Source organism: Martes martes (assembly GCF_963455335.1).
Source record: "Martes martes genome assembly, chromosome: 6".
Lineage (NCBI taxonomy): Eukaryota > Metazoa > Chordata > Mammalia > Carnivora > Mustelidae > Martes > Martes martes.
The window spans coordinates 32173701-32188226 of record NC_137893.1 but is presented as its reverse complement, the minus strand read 5'-3'; the positions used below and the strand labels follow the sequence as shown (position 1 = coordinate 32188226).

Here is a 14526-nt window from a genome sequence, read left to right as displayed (position 1 = left end):
AATAAATGATATTTAACATATAGTGTGGGTGTGTTTAGTAGATGAATGAGTTAATAAATTACATTCATGTTAGAGTGCATGGATTGATACCATTACTGTTATTCGAATGAAAACTTTGGGGGCCATGGGTTAAGGCTCTAGGCCCAGATCACTCTTGAAAGGAGTGTGACAGTGTGGAAATAAAATAGGGGTCTCCTTGGTTTATTCGGATACCTTGAGCTGTTTCCTCTCTATGCAAGGCACCGGGACAGCCCGCACCACTTCTACAAACCAGTCCAGGTCAGGACGCCTAAGGAGCACAGCCCTTCCTGGGACCTAGGGGAAGGGCACGGGCTAGCACCGTTTCTAGCATCTCTTCTTAGGGTGCCTCAAGCCTGTTCTCACGGAAAGGGCTCAGGGGACCCTGCAGCCGCCCCAAGGCTGCGAGGCCCCCATGAACTGCCTGCTCAGCCATTGTCCTAGAGAGTGATCTCAGGGAGCTGTACTGGAGTGAGGGAGATATCAAGACACCTTGTCAGTTCAAAGCATTTTAGGGTTGTTTGAAATCCTCTCCACGTCAACGTAAGCAGCCTCTGTATTTGAACAGCTGCTTTGAACAGTGAAAGGGAATGAGCTGAATCAAAACCTGGAGGTGTCTCCCCCAGACACCTTCAACGTGCTTTTTATGCGGGTTGGAGAAAGGCGGGCAGACCTGCACACTCTGCCCCGACAGGGTCAGCAGCAAAGAAAGGAGCCCGCGACGGTGGGAGGGGGAAAGGAAAGACGGAGAAGCCCCCATCTGGAGCTAAAACCCCCGATAGTCTGGGTTCCCAGAGCCCCAGGGAGGAGTCGCGCCGGGAGGCAGACAGGAAGCTGAGGCTACCCAGGACCCGGCGTTCGCGCCAACCGGGCCTCGGGCGACAAGCTGGGAGGCGGGGGAAGCGCGGGGGGAGGTGGTACACAGAGCCCTAGTGCGCGCCCAGCCCTGCCCGCCCGGCGATTGGCCCGGCTCCGAGGTTGGGGGTGGGGTGCAGAGGCTGAGGCCCGGGGGTTGGGTACTGCTTTGTGTACTCCCGGGGATTTACTGGGTGTATTAATCCTATAGAACTGCCCGGGTTACCCTGTTGGGAACGTTTTGGAGCCAACGCCTGCCAGTGAGATGAGGTGGGGGCGGGTGGGGTGGAAGTAGAGACCCGGAACCTCAACATAGTATGGATCTCAGAGTGGTAATCGCCAGTGAAGTCCCGTTGCAGACAGGAAGTTTTGATGCACACGTGCAGCATATCCTTGCCCGCACCCCTCCTCCCCCGCACGACCCAGCGCCCTTGGCCATGGGTTGGGGGGAGTGGGCAGATGAGGAAGGTGGGGATACTTGTAAACTGACTCGGAGCCCAGCCGCCTCGGTTCTCTCAGAGATGCGTCTGGAAACCCTTTTCTTCCCTCGACTGTATCACCCCAAGGGCTGCAAAGAACCTTGTCCCTTGAGAAATGTGAAATCAAATCCAGAGAAAAGCAGACACCTGCCCTGGTTGGGGGAAGAGGGGGAGGTGAGATGCTGAGTATCCTGACACGGCCCTTCCCGGCGGCCGCTGGATTCTTCCATCTGGGGATCTCTGAGTTTTCCGGGCAGAGAAGCGGGGGTGGGGTGGGGTGGGGCAGAGGGGAGGGGCAGGCCTGGACCCGACGCGGCTGGCACGCTGCCCAAGCGCTCCCAAAGCCCCAGGAGAGCCGCGCGCCCCGCGCGGGGAACTCCGGGCTGCCGTCGCGAGGAGGCGGTCCTGCCCGCCGCCCAGCCCCTCCGCTCCCAGTAAAGGAGCCTCAGGCGCCAGCCGCCGAGTCTGCGCGCTCTGAGGCTAAGACTTTTTCTTTTTTTCCTAGCCGGGCAAAGTTACGGGATTCCTAGCAGCCCCCAGGCGCGCGGCCGGAGTGGCTCCGCGCTTGCGCTGGAACCAAGCGCCACTCCGTGTGTGTCCTCGTCTCGCCGCGCGGGTGCGCGCGTGGGGGGATGCCGGTCCGTCCCGTTGGCGGCCTGTGGGATCGCCCCTCCCCTAACCATTTCTCTCTCTCCCACACACACACACACACTCTCATAAACACAGGGCACGTGGAAATCCTCAGCCAAAGCGCCTTGCCCGGGCGGGTGCTCAACGTGGTGATTTATAAACAACTCAGCCACTCCCCGAAGAGCTCGTTCCTTGTTAGTCGTGATGAATTCTCTGGCCCGCTCCACTTTGCTGTCTAGATTAAGATGCTCGGAGGCCCCAAAGTGCTCCCCTTGAGCGTTGTTTTGGCTTCCTTCACGAACACAAGACCACCGGCAGCGCCAGCGCTACAACGCGCAGGGCGAAGGGTGAGAGGTGGGGACGCGATTCACTTTCCCTGGGGTCTTTTTTTTTCCTCTTCCCAGCAGCAACTTTTGATTCTCTTCGCAGCATCCGCGCCCTTCACTTGGCCCTTCGTGGTAGTCCCACTGCGCCAGCCTGGGTCCGCGCCCGAGTGTCTCCTACCCCGCTCGCAGGCTCCTAAACCCGCGGCAGGCACCTGCTCGGGGCTGCTGGGGAACGGACCGCGCGACGCGCTCGCGCTCGGTAGAGCGGCGCAGCCAGCGTACGGTCCTGCAGTCTTGTTCTGGAGTTCAAGGCTGAAGGCTAAGCCCGGAGCTTCTTCGCTAGCGAGCGCCTGAGAGCTGAATTAGACCAGCCCCACCCGCTGGCGCCCGTAGAAGTTACTAATTAGGAAGATTCCCCTAGCATCAGCCCATTTTCCTTCACACCCTTCCACCCTTTCGAAGCAGCTAACGGAAAAGTTGCATCGAAAAACGCCAGCCGCTCACGGAAGCGCGTACGCATCCCCAGATCTCGGCTTCCCGGAGCGGCCCTCGGTGCCGCCACCGCACCCGAAGACGGAGCACCTTTAGCCTGCACTCCCGTAGCCTTGCACCAGGCAAAGGTCCGCCCGCCCGGGCTCCTGGTTTACTAAACCAAAAACTGTGTGCGCGCCCCAGTGTGTGAATCTGACGGAGACTTTCTGAGTTTTGTTTTGTTTTCAGTCCAGGCCGCTGCGCTGTCAGAGCGGGCAGTTCCGCGCCTTTACAGGAGTTCTCACTAGCGGACGAGCGTAGGCTGAGCCAGCCTCTCAAGGGGTCTTCGCTCAGCGGCTGGAAGACAACTGGGCCTGGAACCTAAAGGGAAGAGAGCCTGCGCTAGCGGCGGGTTGGACGGGAAAAAAGAGGACCTTTACTGGGGGCAAAAGTGTCCGCACGTATTGGAGCACGTGGACACTGAAAATTTAACCATGGGGGCGGGTGGAAGGAGACTTCAACGGGGGGATAAGTCTGGCTTCTGGCTCTAGGTTTAAGAAACACTGGTGTGTGTGTGTGTGTGTGTGTGTGTGTATGTGTGTGTGTGTGCGCGCGTGTGCGTGTCCCAAGGTGAATAAAAATGGGACTACCCCTGGCTCCTTGAGACTCTGCCTTTCTTTTTCTCTCTCCTTCACCCCCCACCCCAGCCCTAATAGGAAGAGGTGGTAGACCCATACACACACTCCCGCCACCTCCCCCCCACACATCCGAGTCTTCCAAGTGGCTGTGGTCGAAAGAGGGCTGAGGCCGCCCCACCACCAACACCCCCGCCAGGCCAGCACCCCCCCCCCGCCACCCCAATCCCCCCCCCACACACACCCTGCGCCCAGCTTGTCTGCTAGGGAGACAGATGGGGGGCGGGGCCCATCCAAGAGGGGTGGAGGAGCCCCGGGGTTGGGGAGCTAGGGTGGTGAGAACTAAGAGAATCTGAATTGGGTGGAGAGGGGGGACTGGAGGAGGGCTGAGAGGACTCGGCGCCCGGGGGCGGGAGGGAGGAGGAGGGGGCACCTCTACGCCAATCAGTGGCGCCGGCCTGGGAGGTTGCTAGCGGTATCCACGTAAATCAAAGGGCGCGGAGCCAATGGGAGGGGGCGGAGGGGGCGGGGCCCAGGCGCGTGCCGCTGCGAGCTGGCGCTGCCAAGAGAGCGGGAGAGAGCTGGAGAGAGCAGGGAGAGGGGGGAGCGCGGAGCTAGTCAGAGAGTGAGCGAGAGCAAGAAGGAGGGAGAGGAGGAGAAAGAGAGCGAGGGCGGGCGGGAGGCGGCGGCGGCAGCAGCAGTAATAGCAGGAGCAGCAACAGAAGGCGTCGGAGCGGGCGTCGGAGCTGCCCGCTGGGGGAGAGAGAGAGGAGAGAGAAAGAGAGCGAGCTAGCAGAGGAGCCCGAGGCGAAAAAGTAACTGTCAAATGCGCGGCTCCTTTAACCGGAGCGCTCAGTCCGGCTCCGAGAGTCATGGCGACCGCAGCGTCTAACCACTACAGCCTGCTCACCTCCAGCGCCTCCATCGTGCACGCCGAGCCGCCGGGCGGCATGCAGCAGGGCGCGGGGGGCTACCGCGAGGCTCAGAGCCTGGTGCAGGGCGACTACGGCGCGTTGCAGAGCAACGGGCACCCGCTCAGCCACGCTCACCAGTGGATCACCGCGCTGTCCCACGGCGGCGGCGGCGGGGGCGGTGGCGGCGGCGGCGGGGGCGGGGGCGGCGGCGGGGGCGGCGGCGACGGCTCCCCGTGGTCCACCAGCCCCCTGGGCCAGCCGGACATCAAGCCTTCGGTGGTGGTACAGCAGGGCGGCCGCGGCGACGAGCTGCACGGGCCAGGAGCCCTGCAGCAGCAGCACCAGCAGCAGCAACAGCAGCAGCAACAGCAGCAGCAGCAGCAACAACAGCAGCAGCAGCAGCAGCGGCCGCCGCATCTGGTGCACCACGCCGCCAACCACCACCCGGGGCCCGGGGCATGGCGGAGCGCCGCGGCTGCAGCGCACCTCCCGCCCTCCATGGCAGCGTCCAACGGCGGCTTGCTCTACTCGCAGCCCAGCTTCACGGTGAATGGCATGCTGGGCGCCGGCGGACAGCCGGCGGGGCTGCACCACCACGGCCTGCGGGACGCGCACGACGAGCCGCACCACGCCGACCACCACCCTCACCCGCACTCGCACCCGCACCAGCAGCCGCCGCCGCCGCCACCCCCGCAGGGCCCGCCGGGCCACCCCGGCGCGCACCACGACCCGCACTCGGACGAGGACACGCCGACCTCGGATGACCTGGAGCAGTTCGCCAAGCAGTTCAAGCAGCGCCGGATCAAACTGGGATTTACCCAAGCGGACGTGGGGCTGGCGCTGGGCACCCTGTACGGCAACGTGTTCTCGCAGACCACCATCTGCAGGTTTGAGGCCCTGCAGCTGAGCTTCAAGAACATGTGCAAGCTGAAGCCTTTGTTGAACAAGTGGTTGGAGGAGGCGGACTCGTCCTCGGGCAGCCCCACGAGCATAGACAAGATCGCAGCGCAGGGGCGCAAGAGGAAAAAGCGGACCTCCATCGAGGTGAGCGTCAAGGGGGCTCTGGAGAGCCATTTCCTCAAATGCCCCAAGCCCTCGGCCCAGGAGATCACCTCCCTCGCGGACAGCTTACAGCTGGAGAAGGAGGTGGTGAGAGTTTGGTTTTGTAACAGGAGACAGAAAGAGAAAAGGATGACCCCTCCCGGAGGGACTCTGCCGGGCGCCGAGGATGTGTACGGGGGGAGTAGGGACACGCCACCACACCACGGGGTGCAGACGCCCGTCCAGTGAACTCGAGCGGGGGGAGGGGCAGAGCGCGGGGCTCCCCCTCCCCTACGGTCCACGGCCCTTTCCCTGTCCCCTTGTTCCCTCTCTAACTTCTGATTGTTCTTTTATTTTAATTATTATTTCCCCGTCCCTTAAAAGGAAAAAAGTAATAATAAGGAAAGCAACTAAGGCACTGGACTATCCTTTAAACGGTAGCAGGTGTAATGATGTGTTTTGACCTTTACAGGCTAGTACCCAGGCAATGGAGTGGAGTGTCTCATAGAGAGAGTGAGGAGAGAGTGTGTAAGAGAGAGAGAGAGAGAGAGAGAGAGAGAGAGAGATGGCAAGCACTGAGTTAAATACCTGGCAAAACTAAATAAATTACCAAAAAGAAAAAAAAATCCACCAAACCGTGATAAACACAAACAGCTTCCTGATGCTCGGAGTTGGCACATGCTGCTGTGTTGATTCAATGTGGATCCTCATCAGGAAAGAGGGGAAAATACACATGTTCCTTGATGTAGTCTGAATTTAACCACATAAATTTGCACTGCAGGAAAATTGAAGTTTACATGAACAAATTCGTGAACATATCTTTCTTTTCAATTTTGAAATTGCCGGGTTTTGTTTTGTTTTGTTTTGTTTTATTCAGCAGAGAGAGTTGAAGCCAGCTCTTGGCTACTCTCCATTTCCAACGCTCTCGCGTTGCCCCTTGTTCTTCTCACTGTTTGTGAACTTTGGTTACCTTAGGTCCCCCCCGCCACCTGACTCCAACATTGGTGTAACATCTATTTGGTTCTTTTACCAAAGCAAAAATGATTGGCTTCGTACAAAATAAATCATTCTCTGCTTTCAGGAAACGTGCCTGGTCTACCCGCTTTATCCAAGGCAAGAATCCGGTTTGGAATACAAAAAATGAGTCAAGCATTGGTTTTTGTTACTAGCCACAAAGTAAACTTCATTTTCAGGCAGTGTTTCTGGGGGAGGTTGTGGAGGGGAGAAAAAGAAAAATCGATAGTGAGTGACTGATTGCTTCATTTTATCAGGCGGGCCCATTGTGAAAGAGCTCAGAGGAAGTGTGGAGGTTAAATATATTTCCAGAGTTGTCCAACAGAAAGTGGCACTTTGAAGAGAACTAGGGAAATATATATCTTCAGAAACCCCTGTATAGTTCTCTGCCTTCGGTTTTAATAACTTAATTATGAGGAATTATTTGTGCTGACAGCAGCAGTTAAACTTTGTTCCTCTAATAGCTTTTTTTTTTTAGCATAAAGAAAATAATCTGGGAACTTAATGGTGTATGCATAGACTGTTTCTTACCACACAAATACCCACGTGAATAAGAGAATATCTCCACTCTAGACTGGTTTTGTCTTCACTAGCTCATTTGTTTATCAAATCACATTTAAGGTCCCACACCCTCTTCTCTTATAATTTATTACAGAAAATACCAGTTTGACCTGGACAGCTTTTCCCCCCTTCTTTCACTAAGGAAGCCAAATGAACTGGGAAAAAATGCTATTTTCTATCCTTCCTTTTCTCCCTTTGTTAATAGTTTTAAGTGTGTTTTTTTACCTTACCTTGATGGAAAATGGTTAACTCCCATAACAAAAGACTCTACTGGGAAGTGTAGGTGAAAAAACTTCAAACTGTATTGAAAATAAATACCATTAAACTGTGACCAGTTAAAATATTTAAAAATAATCAGCACAAAAGGGCACTCAAAGGGAAAACACTTTTTATTAATCTTAAAAGTTTGGGGCTTTTTTCCTGGTTAAGTATTAGGCAAATTTTTATTTAGAAAAATAAATTCTCAGTACCATAAAATTATGGTTCAGCATCAGATTAGCACTGCACTCAGTAGTTAAGGTTTTAGGAAATATGCTTTATATTGTCTTTTCAAACACCTGTGATTGTTTCATTTTCAATGTTTTTTCAAGATAAATGATGACTTATAATGGGCATATTTATTTGCCTGTATTTCATTTCCCCCAACGAATGTCACAAGGAGATGGGCACAGAGCTGCTGCTTCGGGGTGCGTCACGCTGCTTGTTCCTGAGGTGTGGGGACTGGCCTTTAGTGAAGCAATCCAGAGCGGGGCAAATAGCCAATGGTAAAGGGAGGAAATGAATTTTCAGATTCTTATTACCAAGTGAGTAAGGTCAGATGCTGGAGTTCAGGGGACCTGTCCATAGCTCCTCTGACTCTCATAGGTTTACTAAGATGAAAGTTATCACTGAACCTTACCACTATGTATATATGTTTAATATCTGTCTTTTGAAATGCAGAAATAGTTTAAATGTTTCTTTGTCTATTTTTCTTTTTTTTAATGCTACCCAGGGAAATATTTTCATATCATTTTTAAGTGGCCTGCCTCAATGTATATTTATTTCTTTCAAAGCAAAAAGGTTCTGGAAACTGTTTTTCTGTAGCTTTAAATGAGTAGATGAGCAAAATCTATATGGGATGTAATTTTTTTTTGTTCAGTCTCTTTAAGAATACTTTGTTTTGGTACATTTGGTTGTGCTTGTGGGGAAAATAAAAACGCAGAGATCCTTATATATTTATGTTAAAGTAATATTTTATTATCTACATAAAACAGAAATGCACAATACCTTCATAGTTTGTTCTAATTATTGAAATATCTTTATTTTATTTTTAAAGATAGTGCCAAGTTTTAAGGGGGGAGAAAACCCTAGACCTTATACTGACTGAGTTGAGTTGTGTGTAAAATACTTCCCTTCCTTTATACTTCATAAAGTTTTGGAATAAATTTTATGCGTATACTGCCAGGTTTCATGTTTATAACTTTCAGAGCTTTTTTTTTTTTTTAAGAGAGACTACTGTTCTGATTCTTTTTCACTTTTCATTGCAAAAAACTATCAGTCCCAGACCTTTCAGTCACTACACCTATAGCATTAAATTGAAATGGTCATTGGGTTTGAGCCTCCATTTGTTTGCCATTTCATGGTGTGACAAAGAAATGTTTATCCCTTTTAAATAAATGCAGATATCCCTACATCTTCTTTCCAGGTCACCTTTACCTTAACTTATTGTGCTTTTTTTTTTTTTTTTTTTTTTTTTTTTTGGGAGAGCATCAGTGGAACTAGGTGGACTTTAATCTTTATGCACATGTCCTCACATAATTTGGGATCTAAAAATGCAAAGCTTAGTTAAAGGTATTATTCTTTTTAATAAATAACAAATATCTTTCAACAAAGAGTATCTCTGACAGTATGCAAGATGTGTGTTTACCAAGTGATTATTGGTAGATCCCATGTATTACTTCTGTTAGATTTTGAGGGGAAAAAAATGGGTTTTGCAATGGTTTATACAGTAGTGTCTGTTTAGAGCCTAAAACAGGGTGAGGAAAAAAAAAGGGAAAGAATGTATGGAAGACATTCAAGGCTGTGATGCTAATCGCAGATTGTTTCAGATATTCTTAGAGGGAACATTATACTTACCAAAATCAGTTTAGGGTTAGTGCAACATCCAAGCGGTGTTTGGTTAGTTTACAAGTTTGCTGATGTATTTAAAGTCCTCCTTGGAACACTGGTTTAAGTATAATTGTCCATTTTGAAAGGCAGTTTCTGGGCTTATTACATCTGATCATCTTTTCTAACTCCTAGTCAATATTACACAGGTCCCAAACAGATTCAGCCAAATGATCTTATCAATAGTCTGAACGAGAAGTGACAGAAAGAAGAAGTGTTTTGTGACCACAGACATGCTGATGGGTAAAATGTTTAAGCTGGGTATAGATTTGAGTTCTGGGTCAATATCCTCCTCCATTGTAGGCAGAAAACAAGCAGCATCTGCCCTCTGCAGGGCATTTTAGTGGACCTTGAGAAGGCGGTTTTTGTTCTTAGCCACAGGGGCTACTGACTGGAAACCATCACGTGTTAAATGGACACGCCACGGTTTTGACCCATGCTTGCCGTTCAGATTCTAAAGCTACTCAGGCAGTTTCATGCCGGTTTGGGGAATGTATTACACGCTAAAGTGAAAAACTCCATCACTGCCACTGGGAGATATTTGTGGGGCAGTCATCCCTAAGATGTTGGCCAGCCACAATGACAAACGCTTTCTTTCCCCCAAAGACAATAGTGCAGAATGCGGTCTTCCTGCAAGAGCTCCCATTGTTTCCTCCTAAAATATGTCACTTTTTAAAATTTATGGTATAAGATGGGGGAGAAACGATCATGTGGGAGAGTTACGTGAAGGTCAGATAGAGGGAATGGCCACAAATAATATTATGCTTGGCACTTGTAGACATTCTCGGTTCCCAGGAAGTTACCTCCTGTGTATTGGAGATGGCAGCCACAAAGGAACCCTTCTTCCCCTCCTGCTCCTACCAGTGGAAGCCACACACTGGTTGGCAAGGTTTTCTGATGAAATGGCTTTAGTAGAGGCACTCATCTCTCTTATCTTCTTATTTCTCCAAGAGCAACTAATAAAGAGATGTAAGAGCAACAATGGGGGAAACTGGCATGTGAGGGCTTTGGTACCTGTATGTCTCTATGCTGTCTTCTTTTGCCTTTCACTTTGCCTTCCCGTAGAAGCAGCTTGGGTAATAGTGCTTGGGTTGCTGGGTGAGAGAAATTACCGTTTTGTCGCTGGCTTCTGTGATTTGTCTTTGTTGATTTTTCAATCAGTTTATAGAACTGTGTTCTAGATTCTATTGAATTCCTAGACAAGTTAAAGAATGAGATAAAGAATGGAGCTTTTAACCAAAAAAGAAAGATGGATGGTGAAGGGAGGGTCAAAGGTAAAAGTGTGTCTTTGGGTCTGCTTGTAGATTTCAGTGAGGCAAAAGGGACACTGTCTGTTTAAAATGAAAAATGCATCTGGAGGTACGAGCAATGAATCTTGACAATAGGACTAAATGGGATGTTCAGCTAAATTTTATACCAACATTATCCGTATTCAAGAAAGTTTACTTATTTCAGTGACGCATAATCTCTTAACAGGGGGGCAGATGGTGGTAGGAGAGAACCAGGGCTCCTGGTGTCTATTCTCAGCACTTGATTCAGTACAGGAAATAATGCAAAAGTGGCAGGGGCTTGCCACTTAACTAGAAAATCAAGGAGTAAACTTGCCTACCTTGGTAGAACTTGGGCCAGAGTTATTTCAATGCTTCCTTATCTAGAGGTGGGTACAGAAGTGCCAGAAAAATGGCTTTTTAGTTTTCTTAAAGGCTTCACTTGTTTATGGAGATAAACAAGCAGAATATTTTCACATTGTTCTTGTGTTTTGTGGGAAGCTAGGAAATTTATTTCCTCCTTTATTTTTTAAGGAAAAAAAAAGTTAATTAACTTTACCACGTAGTACTTTCCCTTTACCTTAATAACAACTCTGCTTGGCTTAGCTGTTAGAGGTTTTACAAACAATATCATATCCCATCAAAACAACCCTGGCCTCTTATTGTTAGAATTCTGGTTGTTGATAACATGAAGATGTATTTCTTAAAAAAAAATGTCTGAAATGTTATTTAATACACCAGTAAAAGTGCATCTATATCTTAAAGTTTATTCCTTTCACGTCTTTCTGAGTTTTTATAGCTCTTTGTCTGTGATTTGGGGGGGGGGCGCGGGGGGCAAAAACTTCCATATGCGATTTGTACGTGGAGAGCCTGGGCTCTGGAGTGCGCTGGAGCTAGCGGCAAAGGGCTCTCTGCTCTCAGAATGGGGAGCTGTCATCTAGAAAAAAAGAAGGAAATAAATGCCCCACAAAGACTCACTTGTCACTGATTTTAGAAAGACAGGGGAGCACTAGGACCCCATCTGAGCAATATGGAGGGGATTTTGATTGTTATAAATTGTATACGATTAACTCTCGGTGTGCAGAACGACGGCAATAGGAAATCTCGCTGTGGAGTACATTTGAATCTGCATCCTTTTTGATTCGGGGCATCTATTTTTCCTCCCACCAGTGTTTCCTCTGGGTTTGTTGTTTAAAGGCGGGAGGTGGGGGGAGCCACACACAACAAAAATATGGCCAGAGTTTGGCAGGAGAGTGGAAAGAAAGAAAAAGTTTCTTGCGGGGTTTGTATCACAAATTAGCCGTTGTAAATCACTGGGCTTTAAGGTTCAGGCAAGTCCTCCTGGAAAGGGTGGGGAGTTCTTTCCCTCTTTCTGTTCAGAAATCTCATTCCGTCAGAAGAATTTTGACGTTCCACAGCACACGATTCTGGAGACAATGATTTGACATTAATAACTTTTTGTTTGCTCCCTTAACAAAATATTCCTTCAAAGTTGTTACAGCGCCTGGCCGAGGCTGGCGAGGGTGCTGCCGGGCCGGCTGCTGCTCGGGGCTCGGACGCAGAGGAGGCGCCCCCAGCCCGGCCGGGAACCCCCACCTGGGGGAAGGCCGGGAGGCTGAAAGGAAGGCCCACACCCCCCAGCTTGCTGGTAGAGGGAGGAGAGGGGCGCAAGGGGCCCGACTGTCCCCGTCTCCACCCGGACCTCGCTCCGGGACACGGAACAGCCCCACAGTGTCTGCCAGGAACCGGGGGACCCTGCGGCTCCAGCGGCTCCGACGTCCGAATCTTTAGAGGGAGGGTTGCCCGCCCCGACGTCGCGGGCTACTCCAACACTCTCACTCTCCAGGGACACCCTGGGGGGGGGGGGGAGTCAACGATTGGTGGGCTCGCCCACCCGAGGCTGAGGATAGAGGTGGTGGCTAGGGGGAGGAGGGCAGAAGCCTTGACCCAGCTGCCGCCCCTGGGAAAGTTGGGTACAGTCGCAGCGAGTTGGCGGGGCCTCTCTGGGGGCGCGTGCGGCCGGGGCAGAGATGCGCTGGGCCGCAGGGATGACGGAGAGGCGAGGGGCCAGGGGCAAGTGTATCTCCGAGCTTTCTGCCTGCGCGGCTTTTCCGCGTGACTCTGCCAAGTTGGGCCCAGGACATTGCTTCCTGCACGAGAGAGGCAATCGTGGGAGAAGATGCCCGGAGAGAAGGGGGCAGAGGAGGGAAAACTGGGGAGGAGAGGGGAAGTAGAGTAATTTGGCCTCTGCTGGTTTATTTGTTTGCTTGGGGGGCGACTGGGAGGGGAGCAAGGAGTGGAGCAAGGGAGCCGGGAGAGAGCTGGCAAGTGAAGTTCTGAAGCACGTTCCCTTCAGCCCACACCCATCAAACTTCTGGCTGCTCCTGACCTCAGCTCCCGGCCTCCAGCGGAGAAGAACCTGCCCACCGAGTGGGGAAGCATGGAAGAAAGCGAACCTCTAAACCCCTCGGAAACCGGCCGCTCCCTGCTGAGCCTAAAGTCGCCCTTTTATCTACACAGGAGAAACAGCAGGTCCCCAGAGAAGGGAACCCCGGAGCCCCTCTGGGCACCCCAGCCTCCCACTCAAGCGAGCGGGGAGGGGCCGCTCCCCACGACCGCAGGCCTGGGGTTCTGCTCTGCAGTCCCGGTTTTCACAGCAAGGGCGGACGCCCCCCATCCCCGCTTAGCCCTCCGAGGTGCCCAGGAGGAGTCGCCTAATGGGAAGAAATCACTCAATTCTTAAAACCCTTGTAGTCGGGCGCTAGTAGTTCTAACACGGCCTTTTGCCTTTGGAGGAGGTGAGGCCTGGCGGGGAACTGGGGCTCTCGGGGGCTGGGGGCGCAGCGGGGCCACGGGGGCGGGCAGCTGTCTGAGAAGAGCTGGGAGGGCCGCCAGGGACGGAAGCAGGGGCTCTGGCGGGGCGCAGGTCGGTGTTGGCGCCCGGCCCGGCCTGTGCCGGGCGCGCGGGGCCTCCTGCTCGCTCCCGCCGCGCCAGCCCGCGGCCACTCACCGGGCCCCGCGGCCAGCCCGGGCGGGGACGCACGCAAACAAGGATGCTTCTATTTACTCGCCTCTGCCTGTGGATTTCTAAGACATTCAGCAGGCACAATCATTAAACTAATTTGTATTTGATTGTTTGGGCGGACGGAGGGTAGTTTTATTGCGCTAAGCATTCAAGCAGGCACGCATCGCTGATTACCAGTATACATTAAATAAAGTTGTTTGTACACATTGTCTTACCACATATAGGCAGAGGCTTATTATTCTAATTACTCTAATTAGTGCATTGAAATGTTTTCTACTTGATTTGAGGAGACAGTGATTAGTTCTATTACTTCTTTTAACTCGTATTTTATGGAAAACTGTTGGTGCATGTTCAAATTACTTTATTTGCCCCTGGAATATAACGCTGACCCAAACGCAGTGAACTGCACGGCCCTTGCGGGGCCCCAACTTTGATGTGGGCCTCAGCTTGGAAGAGGCGTTCGTTATTTATTATTTCCCTCCCATCCCGCGCGGCCGCGTCTCCCAGGCCCCCCGCCCCAGCCTGAGCCCCAGATGCGCGCCCCGCACTAGCCGAGTCCAAGCAGACGCGAATCCGAAACCGGCTTCGGCGCCGCATCGCTGGCCTGCTGCCCCGCTAGTTCCCTGGGTGCGATTACTTTTAAAAGACGCCCTTAAGCATATATTCCGTGAATCTGTTTCTTGAGCTTTAATGTTACTATTAATTGATAAGATCAGCTCATCAAACATACTATTTCGATAGGGAATTGTAATTAAAACCTTAATCCTGTTTGAGACTTTTTTCCCTTTAAATTCCTTTTTCTTATGGACGGGGTGCAAAGTTCACTATAAAAGTATTATAACAGGGAGATTAATTCGTTATCTAAATAACAATCTTTGCTATTGATCCAACGTACTTTCCTCCACCTTTTGTGTTGGTCGGGGAGACCCTTAAAAAGGAGAATATGACAAAGCAGAAGATTTGGACCTAGTTCCGCAGACTCGGATCGACTTGGCAAAACGAGGGGGTCCGCGGCCCTCCCCCTTAACCACAATCTGAGGAAGCTTCCGAGGTGGGTCTTGGCCGGCCCGGGGACCCCGCGGGGAAGCGCCGCTCCAGAGCCGCAGGCCTGGGAGCCGGGCCTCCTCCGCGCTCCTCTCCCTTG

At 51.7% G+C, this 14526-nt stretch overlaps 1 protein-coding gene across 1 annotated transcript; it reads left to right on the top strand.

Moving 5' to 3' along the window:
* Nucleotides 1-4286: 4286 nt before the first annotated feature.
* POU3F2 (POU class 3 homeobox 2) lies at nucleotides 4287-5618 on the top strand (the record flags this gene model as incomplete). The annotated part of the gene is made up of 1 exon (XM_080806906.1): nucleotides 4287-5618. One exon carries the CDS (start codon nucleotides 4287-4289, stop codon nucleotides 5616-5618), a length of 1332 nt encoding a protein of 443 aa, XP_080663032.1.
* Nucleotides 5619-14526: the final 8908 nt, after the last annotated feature.